The sequence below is a fragment of the Festucalex cinctus genome, chromosome 5 (genome assembly GCF_051991245.1).
Source record: "Festucalex cinctus isolate MCC-2025b chromosome 5, RoL_Fcin_1.0, whole genome shotgun sequence".
In the NCBI taxonomy this organism is placed as follows: Eukaryota; Metazoa; Chordata; class Actinopteri; order Syngnathiformes; family Syngnathidae; genus Festucalex; species Festucalex cinctus.
In genome coordinates this window covers 23,571,232-23,584,952 of record NC_135415.1, presented here as the reverse complement: position 1 = coordinate 23,584,952, position 13,721 = coordinate 23,571,232, and the positions used below count along the sequence as shown (strand labels likewise).

The 13,721-nt window shown below is 37.8% G+C and overlaps 1 protein-coding gene across 6 annotated transcripts in view; it reads right to left on the bottom strand.

Annotated features, from left to right (window-relative positions):
* Positions 1-3,730: 3,730 nt before the first annotated feature.
* pde4d (phosphodiesterase 4D, cAMP-specific) overlaps positions 3,731-13,721 on the bottom strand; it is a 162,094-nt gene continuing 152,103 nt past the window's right edge. For all 6 annotated transcript variants that reach the window (XM_077520814.1, XM_077520815.1, XM_077520818.1 and 3 more), the window contains 9 exons: positions 11,803-11,896; positions 10,656-10,831; positions 10,318-10,416; positions 10,077-10,241; positions 9,078-9,177; positions 7,055-7,209; positions 6,274-6,396; positions 5,997-6,179; positions 3,731-4,793 (listed from right to left, as the gene is read on the bottom strand). In XM_077520814.1, the coding sequence (XP_077376940.1) occupies positions 4,260-4,793; positions 5,997-6,179; positions 6,274-6,396; positions 7,055-7,209; positions 9,078-9,177; positions 10,077-10,241; positions 10,318-10,416; positions 10,656-10,831; positions 11,803-11,896 (1,629 nt within the window). In that variant the 3' untranslated portion in view covers positions 3,731-4,259. The remainder of the gene's footprint in view (positions 4,794-5,996; positions 6,180-6,273; positions 6,397-7,054; positions 7,210-9,077; positions 9,178-10,076; positions 10,242-10,317; positions 10,417-10,655; positions 10,832-11,802; positions 11,897-13,721) is intronic.

The following is a 13,721-nucleotide window of genomic DNA, read 5'->3' as shown; positions in this document are numbered from 1 at the left end:
TTGTGTGCTTTCCTTGAGGAAAAAGTTTGGCTTCGAACGCAAAACAAAAAGGCAATTTATCAAGAGGTGAGGTCATCGCTACGGTGGCTCAGAAGTATCAGAAACAAGACACAACACAAAACAAATGTACTCGTTGTGAAATAATATGTGAGGTGGCTGGGCTGCCGAGATTTCACGGTAGATTGTTGTAAATGGTATTTATGAATGACATTTTTATGATGGCAATTTTTACGCAATTTGTTGCAACTTGTGGCTCCATTTTGCTTCCACAAAGACCGTCGAGGACAGAATCGATCGTCGTGTATTTACGTTAACGCCGACCTAACACAACATGAGCATTTGTTTTGAGTTTTGCAACTTTGTCCTTGTAAGCCACCGGTACTTTTCTAATGCAGCAGCAGAAGAAGAAAGAAAGAAAGTAAAAGGGCGACAGAGTCTTGGATTTAAGGCACAGCCCATGGGCCAAGCAACAGTTGCTTTTTAGAAAATAATTTGGCTTAACCCCCCCCCCCCCCCCCCCAAAAAGCAACCGTTTTTAAAAATCTTTTTTTTTTTTTTCTTTCTCTTCGACACATTCTCTCAACAAGAGGTACGTGATACAGCCACACCATCACCAAAAGGGATGTTTAAGAGTCAACCATTTACAACAAACGGTGTTATGATAGTAATAACATTAATAATAATAATAATAACTATATAGTATATACACAACGATAAATATGTTTGTAAACAGCGATTAAACTGAAAAAAATGTATTACTCGTAAGGGCATTAGGTGAGCATGAGAATAAAATGGAGGTGGGAAAAAAAGAAAATTTGGCACAAAAAAAATAATTAAATAAAATAAATTAAGAAAATCAGTGTGCAGTCTTCAAGTGTGTTTTTTCCTTTTTTTTTTGGTAACTGCTGTTTATATTTGCACACATAAGAAAGGGAAAAAAATAATAGTTGGATTTCTGAACTGGCAAGCCTGTCTACGCTACAGTGACTTATTTACTTTACCAACTTTATATGATTCAAACTAATCAGGGGAACTCAACCACAAAATTTTCTCGGCAAGAAAATGGTCTATGCAATTCCGCTAGTTTAAACACAGCATTCATATGAATATTGCGGTGTTTGGAATATGAATTCAGTAGCAAAGTATAGCCATTTTTTTTTATCCATCTCCAGGGCGGTCATTTTACCACGTCACAGTTGCTCAAGGTTCAGTTAACGACCAATCACGGCTCAGCTACAGAAAACAGGTGACAAGTGATTGGTTGTCGCCGGACAATGAGCAACTGTGATGTCATTTTCGAGTTGATAGCACGGGGCAAAATGGCCGCCGCCCAAAACGGGTTTGTTGCTTCAACTCATGTTCCACAAACTCAATAGTCATCAGAATGGCGTGTTTAGTGGGGGCACATATTGTAAAAACAATTTTAAAATACAGTACGAAATAATATGTGGAAATGGGGGGAGGTGAAAAACCAAAAAAAAAGCTTAATGTGCGCGGGAGGCATGTTGGCATGTTAGAGTAAAACAAAAATAGACATCAAAGAAACTAAAGCAAAAATAAAATAATATTGAATGAAAATAAAAATACAAATAAACTAAATTATACAACTGGCTTGAATGTGATGGAAAAACAAAACAGGAAGTGAAACAGTAACAAAACAATAACAAAAAACAAACAAACCACTAATTGTGAATGTACACAAGTTATGTAGAGCACTAAAACACACACAAAAAAAGGTGCTTTTTCATTGTATGGACTACAAAGCATTGCATTGTCTCAGGATGTGTTCAAAAAGAACTTTAGGCAACAACAAGATTTCAAGGCTTCACCCACTTGAACGTGTTTCTCCAAGTTCACTTCCTCCACGGGCAAAACAAAAGCCAATCAGAATGTCCCAGCAAGTTAGCCGAGTGCGAGTACGTCTGTTCAGGAGTATAAATGCTATCGGAGCAAGTGCAAACGCCTCAGGAGGGTCAAATACACGCACACGCACGTGAAACAAAAGCGTAGAAAATATCCCAAGACGACAAGACAAAAGAGAGCGAGCGTCCATCTGCTTTCCAAGGAAGACTTTCACATCCGTAATGTGTTTCGAAAAGGCCAACAAACACTCTCACACCCTCTCAGACAGAAGAACAACAAGGGGACAAGCAGGAAATGCGGCACCTCATGTGAACAGGAATATAAAGTTTTCCTGAGTGGAACACAAAAAAAAAAAAAAAGTACCGGTGTGTGGTCATGTTTGAAGCGGACGTGCGCTCGCGAGTGCTTTGGGTGGCGTTTGAAGCCTGATCCACACTTTGCAGTCCGAGGCCATTCCGAACCGTGCCGGACTTGCACAAAATTCTCCCTCCGTCGTTACTCTGTGGATTATTTCTAGTTGTGTTCATTTCTATTGTGCAAAGTGTCGGTTGTCATAATTAACTGGTGGGAGGAACCTAATCATCTTACATAATTATACGAGAGTTTGCTGTTTTTTTTTTTTTTTACTTTGTGGATTATTGCGAAAGATACTCGTTGCCATAAATACCTGTAAAGTGGATGGTTTGCAACAATCATGTCACATGTAAATTGTGCATGCGTTCCTGCGTGCCGATTAATTGAGTTTGTGGATTATTCCTAGTCATTCTGTTCTTTATGATTGTGCGTGCAATGGCAATCACTATGAATGTAAATATTAATCATATGACATATGCATGTGTCATGGGCTTTTTTGTTTATTTTTTTTTTACTCAGTGGATTATTTCTAGTTGTTCAATTTGTTTTTATTGTGAAAAGTGGTAGTTATCATGATTGACTGGTGAGAGGAGTGATGACATCATCATATGACAGAGTCAGCCGTGGACTTTGTTTTGACTTTGTGGGTTATTTCTAGTTGTCTTCATTTCTATTGTGCAAAGTGGTGGTTGTCATAATTAACTGGTGGGAGGAGCCTAATTATATCAGTTTTATGTGGATTTATTTTTTACTTTGTGGATTATTGAGAAAGATACTCGTTGCCATAAATACCTGTCAAGCGGATGCTTTGCAACAACCATGTTGTGTGTGTGTTCCCGCGTGCCATAATTGAGTTTGTGGATTATTTCTAGTCATTCTGTTCATTATGTTTGTGCGTGCAATGGCAATTACCATGAATGTAAATATTAATCATAAGAATGTCATCGGCTTTTTTGTTTTGTTTTTTAACTCAGTGGATTATTTCTAGTTGTTCCATTTGTTGTTATTGTGCCATGTGGCGGTTATCATGATTGACTGGTGAGAGGAGCGATGACATCATTATATGAACGAGACTTTGGACTTTGTTTAGACTTTGTGGGTTATTGAGTTAGATGCATCAATCATGTGATGTCACGTGTGTGTGCTGACTAAATTTTTAGTCTTGCAAGACTGAATTTGTGGATTATTTCTAGTCGTTCTGGTCATTGATTGTACAATCATCATGAATAACTGGAAGATAAGCATTCATTGTATGCCACGGAAATTGAACGTGCACTTATGGATACCCTGCCCCGCCCCCCCATTTAGTGGATTATTTTAAGTTATTTCCTTTCGCTTATATTTCTATTGTGCAAAGCAGTTAGAAATAACTGGCGACAAGCGCGATCACATGAATTAAATGACACAGACACAGATTATTATGAGTTTTTTTTTTTTTTTTTTTTTTTTTTTTTTTTTTTTTTTTTTTTTTTTTTTTTTTTTTTTTTTTTGAAGATTAGATTAGATTAGATTATTATGAGTTTTTATGTCGACATGTAGACTGTAAAATGCAGATGTATGGGCGCATACTGTACGTACTATGGACATATTTTTGACTTTGTGTATTATTTCTCATAATTTTGTTTATTTCTATTGTGCAAGGCGTCAAGTATTATGAATAATTGGCAAGAGTGTGCTTGGAACTATTTTTGAATTTGTAGATTATTTCACTCAGTCCATTTTATGGCAGTTTTGATTAATTAAGTGTCGCATCGCATATCACGAGATTGTGTACTTGCGCCTACATGCGACGTGGCCTTATTTTTATCGTGTGGATTATTTTTGGTTGTGGACTCGAGCACGATTGGAATGGCCTGGTGGAATTTTGCAGCGTCACCTTTTGCTGACGTGCTGCAGTCTAGAGCAGGCTTCAAACGAGTGTCTGAGCAGGGCAGAACATACAAGTAAGAAAAAAACATAACCCCCACTCCCCACCCCAAAAAAACAATTCTATAAATAATCATTACTAAGAAGAGCAGTTCATCTCATGAGTCCCTAAACTGTTATGTGTCTGGAGTTTTGGCCTCCTCCTGGTCGTCTTCCTTCCTTTCCGCTAACACCTCTTCTTCTTCTTCTTCTTCCTCCTCCTCCACGACACACGTTTGCGAGCAGGAAGTGTCGCCCTCCTCGGCCACCTCCTCTTCCTCGGCCACTTGCTCGTCCAGGGGAATCTCAGTGCATTCCGAGTCCTGCGTGCAGAGAGTTTTGGAGTCCGTGCAGCTGTTTTCCTCCTCGTCCTCCTCCTCCTCCTCTTCTTCTTCATCCTCCTCCTCCTCCTCCGGCTGGCTGCCGCTGTCTTTCTCTGTGTCCGACTCGCCGTCCTCCTCCAGCGTCAGCTCGAACTGGAACTTGTCGCCGCCCGGGTGGCGCCCGCCGTCCTCGGGCTCGTCCAGGGCGGGCGAGGGGCTTTGGGGGATGGTGCTTTGGTACCACTCCCGGTTGTCCTCCAGCATGTCCAAAATGTCCTGAGCGTCCGGATGCACCAGGTCGGCCCACGTCTCCCACAGGGGGTGCACGATGTAGTCGATGAAACCCACCTGCGCAGGCATGGGGGGGGACGGGGGCCAAAAACAACATGAAAGCTGACTGGACTGGCCCAACTAATATCATAAACCACTAAAGTATTTCTCAACCAAGTACCGCCTAAAAAAAGTGCCTTCATAATGACCAAGATTAGTAGAGTAGACTTAAGTCTGGTGTGCCACAAGGGGGCAGTATAATGCATAACTCTACATGCATACAGTGTACTCTAATACAAATACATCAGAACTAAGCAGCAGTTATTTTAGTGATTTTTTTTAAAGAGCAGGGAAAAAAAGCATATACATGCCTGTGAATATTGTTATATTTTCTGTCAAATATCAGCTGTTTAGAACGACCAAAATATTTAGGATGGTTTCTATTGTGTTTCACACTAGTGGAATTTGGTCAGACAATATCTAATTCTCGTTGTTACAGTAAAAAAGTGGAAGTGGCCTTGTTTGAAAACATTTTTTGATAGAAGTGCCAAACTGAATATGGCATGCTCAGGGAGAGCAGAGCAGACATTGTTAGAAAATCCGCACAAGTAGAGGTGTCAAAATTAACACATTAAATCAACAATCAATGTATCATCTACAGTAATTAAGTGACAATTTTGATAATCAATTAACTTATAATTATCCAAATTGTCTTACTTCAGCCTCACAAAAGTCAGAGTCCTTTATGAAAGCAGATTTGTGCTTTTACTTAGGAAAATGTGACAGAAGGAATCAAAATAAATTTATGAAGTTTTAATAATGACCAATTTAATATCTATTAAAAAAAAAATCATTATTTGCAGTCATAAACTGTACTTGACGTGGTTAAGCCTTAACTAACCTCAAAATTGTGTATCAAACTTGCTGCCCTTTGCATTAAATTGTACCCAAGTAGCTCTCAGTTTCAAAAACAGTGCTGAAAACAACATCTGTACTTCTCGTGGGATATTGCTGAAATCTTATTTGGTTTTGTCTCATCATTAACCAAAACCCAATAAAACAGCAATAATCAGGATAGTCATTAGAGAGAGAAAAAAAATGTATCCAATTTTTTGGATTAATAATGGTATGAGCAATTCTAGAATAGTGACATAGCTCGCAACACAAAGCAACAAAATATATACATATAAATATATATATATATATATATATATTATTATTATTATTATTATTTTTTTTTTCAACAACAAGCATGTGACGGCCCCTCGTATATAATCTCACCTGGCTCTTTTCGACGGAGGCGTTGTGTTTGTCGCACATGGGGCTGATCTCCATGCCTCGTTCCCTCTCGCGGTCACCCTGGCTGAAGAACTCCTCCATGATGCGGTCGGTCCACTGCCGATACAGCTGCAGGGGCTTGGTCGGATTGCTGAGGTCGGCGCAGTGCACCATGTTCTGCAGGACCTACAGAAAACAGTTATTAGTTTTTTTTTTTAATGCAATTTTCAGTGGAGTTTTTGAATAAACCATGTTTAGAACGAGTGATTTGAGAGCGGACCTGTATCCGGTCCGAGTAGTTGTCCAGCAGCAAGACTCCCGAGCTGGTCACCTTTTTGGTTTCCACCATGGTTTTCAAGTCAGCCAGTAGATTCATGTGCTTGGACATGTCAGTAGCTAACACCTAAGACACACACAAAAAAAAACATGTTATGACTCATCATCGGAAACAAGCACCTACTTTTCACTGTTAATGCAAGGTAAGAAGGGACCTGGGTGGTTCACTAATATAAACTACTGAAGTAGGCAATGAAAGAACAGAAGAACAGACAGAAAGACAGACAGGTGGATGGCCGGACGGACGGACGGACGGAATAGACAGACAGACAGAAACATAGATGCTAATGATAACATATCACCTAACTGGATAGAAGCAATAACACGTTATTTGATATATTATAGACACATTAGGGTCACAGACAGACAGACAGACAGATAGATAGATCGATAGATACTAATGATAACAAAATTGTTCCAGCAATCTAGCTAACTTACAAGATAGCTAGCTAGCTAGATTTTAATAACAACATAATATCAGCTAACTAGATAGACACAAATAAAACAATATCAGTGTGCTAGCTAGCAGCTACATAGCTAGCTAGCTACATAGATTAGATAGATTAGATAGATAGATAGATTTTAATAACATATCAGCTAACCAGATAGACAAATAAAATAATATCAGTGTGCTAGCTAGCAGCTAGCTAGCTAGCTTGCTAGATAGACAGACAGACAGACAGACAATCTACTAATGTATTCCCCATGGTTGTTTTTGCACTCACAATGTCGATGACCATTTTGCGCAGTGATTGTCGTTGTTTTTTGGTGAGATTCTGAAAGATGTCACAGTTCTCCTCCTGCAGGAGCTTGAAGCCCACAGCCAGGTGATGGTTCTCCAGCACCGACGCGTCGTTGTACATCAGTGCCAGCTCAGAGTCTGCCAGGAAGGAAAGCGCACCACCTTTACCATGATGCTAAGATATAAGCAAGCTAATTCTTTGGGCCCACGATGAAAATGCTACGAAAGGAAACACAGTTAATATTAAGGGTGTGAATTGCCTCGTACCTGACGATTCGATTCGTATCACGATTCACAGGTCACGATTCGATTCGATACCGATTAATCCCGATACGAATTTATAAGTCGATTGTTGCGATTTTTTTCCATTCAAATTTAGAAAATACTAATCAGTAAGCTTGTAGAGTGTAAGATTTATATGAAAATGTATTATTTATTTATCTGAAATTTCAGTCTTATAGAGGTTGTAATCTGTTTCATGTTTGAACAGCATTAAAATAAAATATTAAGGCTTAATGTTCCGTTCATATAACATTCTTCCATGCTCAAGGTGTGAATCCTAACCCGAAGTCAGACGTTTTGTTGAATATTTTTCCATTAAAAATGGAAGCTTAAAAATCGATTCACACACACACACAAAAAAAAAAAAAAAAAAAAAAAAAAGGCAATGATGATAAGACGTTGAATCGGTAAGACTACCGAATGAACAATAATTCTGAGCTCTTTAAAAATAAATAAATAAATAAATAAATAAAAAAAAAAAAAAAAAAAAAAAAAATTGATTCAGCCGCCTATTGAATCGATTCGAGAATCGCGCGATGTAGTATCGCGATATATCGCCAAATCGATTTTTTTTAACACTCCTAGTTAATATGTTTTTCTTCTTGTATGTAATGGTAATTCTCAGGAAAAGTTTGAAGGTGTCCTGGCTGGTTGACACACACATGTATGCCTCAAAACTATACCGGACAAAAAACAGGGAATGTGTGGGTAGAATTTAAGGAACAAAATGAATATAATCTTTTTTTGGAGTCAGTAAACAGTAAACAAGTAACATAAAAAAAAGGTAGATTGAATTTCTCTGACGATTTTCCGGATGCACAATAATTAACAACGATGGGTTGTAAATAGCGCTGCGCTTTAAGTAATGGCTGTGTTATTTCATTCAAGTCAGCTCGTGAGCAAGTTGTCCTTTAAGTGACTCTGCTTCATTTCCCGGAAGAGCCGTTAGCGTGAGCGGCTAATGATGTTGAGTTGAGGCTAAAAAGCACGATTGATGATCCACTAAACTCCATCCACCGTCTTGCCAGCACGAGGTTGCCCGTCAACGCACGTGACCGTGCGCACGCACGTGAATACGTGCTCTGGCACGTGGACATCACATCTGCACAAATGGGTGTGTGTGGCGGGCCTTTAACATTTGTTTACGTACACCTTGCAGCAATACTTTAAATACTTTTTTTTTTTTTTTTTTTTTATTTGAGGAGCATTTATTGTGCAGCTCTTAAAACAAATCAAAATAAAATTTTATTGTGAAAACAAGCAAATATCTAGTTAGTAATATTTTTTTATATTAAATATTCAATTTACTTAATTAATATACATTTAATTTTCGAGGACACACCTCCCGGGTGACATACGCCGTAACGTAACATACAGTAATTCATTTCTGACCCTGCTTTATAGTTGTGTAGCACAATTTTATTTTTTACTTTTAGACCCTTCTGGCTGATGTCACTTTACCCAGAATGCTTAGCTACAGCCTATGTGCCTGATGACGCCTGCTCGCTCTGTGTTGGCGAAACAACTTCTAGAACAAACAGGACAGTCTGGTTGCGATCGATTAAATGCCCCGAAAACGAACTGGATGAATGAGAACATTCTGTGAAAATGACTAGTTACTCAAATGTGTGTGTGTGTCTGCGACAGTGGGCCGACCTGAGGTGAGTGCGTCGTGTGAACAAAAAGTGACGCAGGTGCTAAGATGGCGCCGCTTTTAGACTCACTGGTGTTGATGAGGAACTGGTTAGACACTCCCGGGTGGTCCACGTCATGAATGGCGCTGGCAAAGATGGCGGCCAAGATCTCCAGGTCCGTGAACACCGCCTGCCAGACAGGGAGGGAGGGAGGGAGGGAGAGGGATTCAGAAAACTGCCGGTTAAAAATAACCCCACAACGAGTCATTGATTGAAGTGAGCTCAGGTTTGATTGAAGCCTATTGTGGCGCGCTCACTGGTGCGTTCATGCTAGCATGCATGCGCATGTGTACGCGCTTTTTCTTGAGTACACGGTGTTACGAGACTAAAAACATCACGTTCCGAGAAAAAAAAGAAAAAAAAAGTTTCGCAAGAACACAGGCAGTGTTATGAGAAAAAAAGTCATGCTGTTAGAGGAAAAAGTCACAATGTTGTGAAACTTAAGATGTAATTTACAAGAAAAAAAGTCAACATTTTATGAGAATAAAGATGCAATTTTATGGGAAAAAAATGGTGTCAGTATTCCCAGGAAAAAATATGAGAAGAAAGATCTTATTAATATTACAATACAAAAAAAAAAAAAACAATATTACAAGAAACATCTAAGTTATATATAATATACTTCTGTAAAAAGAGTAAAGTTGAATTATTAAAATAAACAATAAGTTTATAACAATAGAGGTAATTGTATGAGGGTAAAAAAAGTTTCAATACAACTTGAATAAAGACAAGTCAAAACGTCAAGTAAAAAAATAATATCTGAATAACAGATGTTTCAATATCAAGATAGTAATTTCACAATAAATAAGGTCCAATGTCACACAAAGACGTCATTTTTACGGGACAAAAATGTTCAATTGTTATCAGAATAAAACATTTTTATTAGGAAAAACAAATGCCAATATGATAAACCAATTACTGGGTAAATTTATGACATAAAAATCTTACAGAGATTAATAAGGCGAAAGGCGCAATTTTGGCATGAAAATAGCTCCATTGAGTTTGCGTGCATGTGCGTGTGGTCCTGACCTCAAGCGCAGGCGTGGAAAGCAGCACATGTGTGGACTGTGTGACGTCAGCAGCGTGGATGTTGTTATGGTAGGCCACGTCGCCGTGGTAGTGGTCCTCTAAGGTCATCAGGTAGGTGATAAAGGTGTCCAGTGGAATTTTAAAGGTTTTTAACAAGTCTCGCTCCTGAAACAAACACCACAGAGCCTTGAAAATCATTCATAATTCATACTGTTTGGTGGCGGGAGGTGAGAAGCGCTACCTGGAAAATGGTGTACATCATGACTGTCAGTGGCCGATTCCCAGAGAATTCCGAGATCTTAAAAACGTTAAGGCCCCATTTGTTCACATGTTCCAGCTCCTGGCGGAGAATCAAGAGACAAATACAAGTTTTGTTTTACAAAAAAACTACTACTACTACTTTGATGCCATCTTGGTGGTGGCTGGGGACTAAGTTGATGAAGTGGACCCCAAAAATAGTCAATATAACTGCATTCAAAGTACTTAATATGTCCACTTCACAATCTATTAGCACCCTCTACTGGTGGAAAGTCGATACTTGTTTTTTCACGACTTGGCTACAAATAAGCAAACGCGTACCTTGCCCAGCTCGTCCTCCGTCTCCGTCTTGACGCCAAAGCGAGGGATGTTGGAGTTGTTGAGGCTGGACGAGTGCTGCAGCTTCTTCACGCCGCTGATCTGAGACATGGGCTTGTTCTTCTTCTCCTTGTCCTTCTGAGACTGAGGCGACGGCATCTCCACCTCGTGCTGCTTGTCTACAAAAGGCGGGAGAGGCAGACGGCCGTCAAAAAAAAGATTAAGACGGAATTTTAAGATGATATAGGCCACAATATTACAAACATTACTAAGAGAGGAAAAATGAAAGGTACTATTATTTATAGATGTAAAAGGTGGTGGTAACTCAACAAAAGCTTCTTTTTAGAGAAAAAAACCCCCCATAACATTATGAAAATAATGACAATTTTACAAAAAAGTGTAGAATATTCAAAAAAAAAATCATTTAAAAACTTTATTTTGACTTCTGACTCTGACAATAACAACAATTTGAAAAGGATAAACATCTTATTTTGGTGAGAAATGTAAACATTTTACAACCATTTTGAAAAAAAGTTCAGCAACTATAACACGAAAAATAAGCACAATTTAATTAACAAGAACAGAGACATAATTTTAGGGGAATTACAGAAAAGCTGCAATTTTAAGATAAAAGAAAAATCATATGACTATAATTGAATAATCTTGCAAGAATAAAAACAATGAGAATAACGATGCAATTTTACAAAAAAATATGTTAGAAGACCAAGAATAAATAAGTAACATTTTATAATATGAAGCATTTCCTAAGACTTTATTAAAGTAAAATGACTGCAACAAAAGTGAAGAAAAAAGAAAAAAATATATACATAAGAAAAATGGAATATATCGAGAATTATGTGATTTTATGAAAAATGTCCAATGTTTTGATGAAAAAAATGTAATAAAATCAAATGAAAATATTTTGAGAAATTATTTAAGTAGAATGAAAGATGCATTTTATTGATAACATGACAAAATGAAGTTCCAGTATTTTTAACATCAGTCACAATATTACACCTGCAAATAAGCAGAATGTAGATGCTTGTCTGAGTTGATGAAAAAAGCCCAACATCACACTTCAAAATTTCAAATGCTGACACTGTATTACTGTATTGACATCTTACATAGAATATTGAAACATCTGTCTCACCTAAGAAGGTGCTGGAGATGAACTCGGACACCTGATTCCCCGAGCGACTCATCTCTGACAGGTGAGTCAGTTCCCGGTTCAACATCCTCTTGAACTGCAAAACAACACGCATATATTTGTTTTTATTAAAACATATAGCTTGAGGTTGAAACCTATGACTGAAATTGTAAAATTAAAAAAAAAAAAAAAAAGGGAAAAAGCTGTACCCAAGAATGTCATTATTATAAACACTTCTGGGCCAAATTCATCTGGGGCAGGCTCCATCTCACCTGCAACCCTAATAAGGACAAGAACGATTGCCTTTTGTTACCATGACAACCGGGGTAGAGCTAGGGCATGCGATAAAGCTGTGCAACTATATTTAGTGACTTCTGACCCTGTAAAGACAATTTTAAAAAGGAAAACAAAGCAATGAGCAACTTTTTTTCTAGTGGTGACTCCAGATGAGGAAATGTTCACCCCTCTCCATCTGGACTGCAAATAAATCTAAAAATCATACATCATAAAACCTTTTATTGATTGGATCCCTTGTGGGTGTACCTAATGTTTAGTCCAGCATTCCTCGTGTAACAGTGAGTGTGTGACTGCGCCATACGTCAATCAGGTCTAATTGGAGTGGCAGGAGCTCACTTAGCAGCAGTGGCTTTGTGATTTGATGGAACGAGGGTGCTTGAAATCTGAAAATTTCCATAGTGCTTCAGTGCAAACCTGCGTAACAATAGCTCTTAAGGAAAAAAATAAAAATAATAATAATAAAAAAAAATCTCGTCCTAAAAACGACACTCCCTTCAGGCTAAACACATCATGTATGCATATTGACGGAGGTGACATGAATCGGTATTGATTACCTGAAATAGACCATTATGGCGCCGCTTGAGTGCTTACCGCACTATTATGTACACTATTGAATGAAGAACACCCACTGCCCCCCCTCTCTCTCCCTCTTTTTTTTCATGGACACAAAGGTTCATGTGAAGAGCACCATTGTGATTCAAAAACGAAAAAAAATTCTGAATACTGAAAAACTGATGAATACACATGACTCAAATAAATAAATATGTATAAATAAATGAATGAACATTAACCAACGTTTTCATTGCCTCGTTCAAACCTGAAAAGATTTATGACGCACAACAACAAGAAGCTCCACAGAGGATGGCTAAACCATGTCAAATAACACTAAGATATATATATATATATATATATATATATATATATATATATATATCACAAAAAATGAAAATCTGAAATATTTTCAACAAATACATCAAAATGTTAAAAACAAATATCCATCCATTTTCTGAAGCCCTTATTCATCTAAATTATATTAAACATAATAAACATATGAATAAATAAATAAATAATTAAATCGATTACTTTCCATTAATCAGGACTAACAAACATTATCTCAATGTTTCCAACGTGCAGTAAAATTTAAATACAAATAATTTGATCTGGAAATCATTTTATGTTATCCATCCATCCATCCATCCATTTTCTTGACCGCTTATTCCTCACAAGGGTCGCGGGGGGTGCTGGAGCCTATCTCAGCCGGCTATGGGCAGTAGGCGGGGTACACCCTGGACTGGTTGCCAGCCAATCGCAGCATTTTATGTTATTATTATGGCAATATGAAGCAATGCAAGTTTCATTGCACTTTACAGGACTTTACACATAGCCAAAGAAAACATTTTATCTGCAAAAGTTTCTAATTAAACACACTGAAAAAAACACACATCTTTTTAGATTGGCAAGTACTGATACCATATTCCATATTTTTTAGTGTTTTACAATCAGGAACTAGAAATTTGAAGAATAGAAAATTGCAATTAATGTCCTTTCTTTAAAATGATCTGATTGGTTTTTTTTTGGGGGGGGATATAATGTATCAAAAAAAGCCTGCTAGTGGTATTGGTATT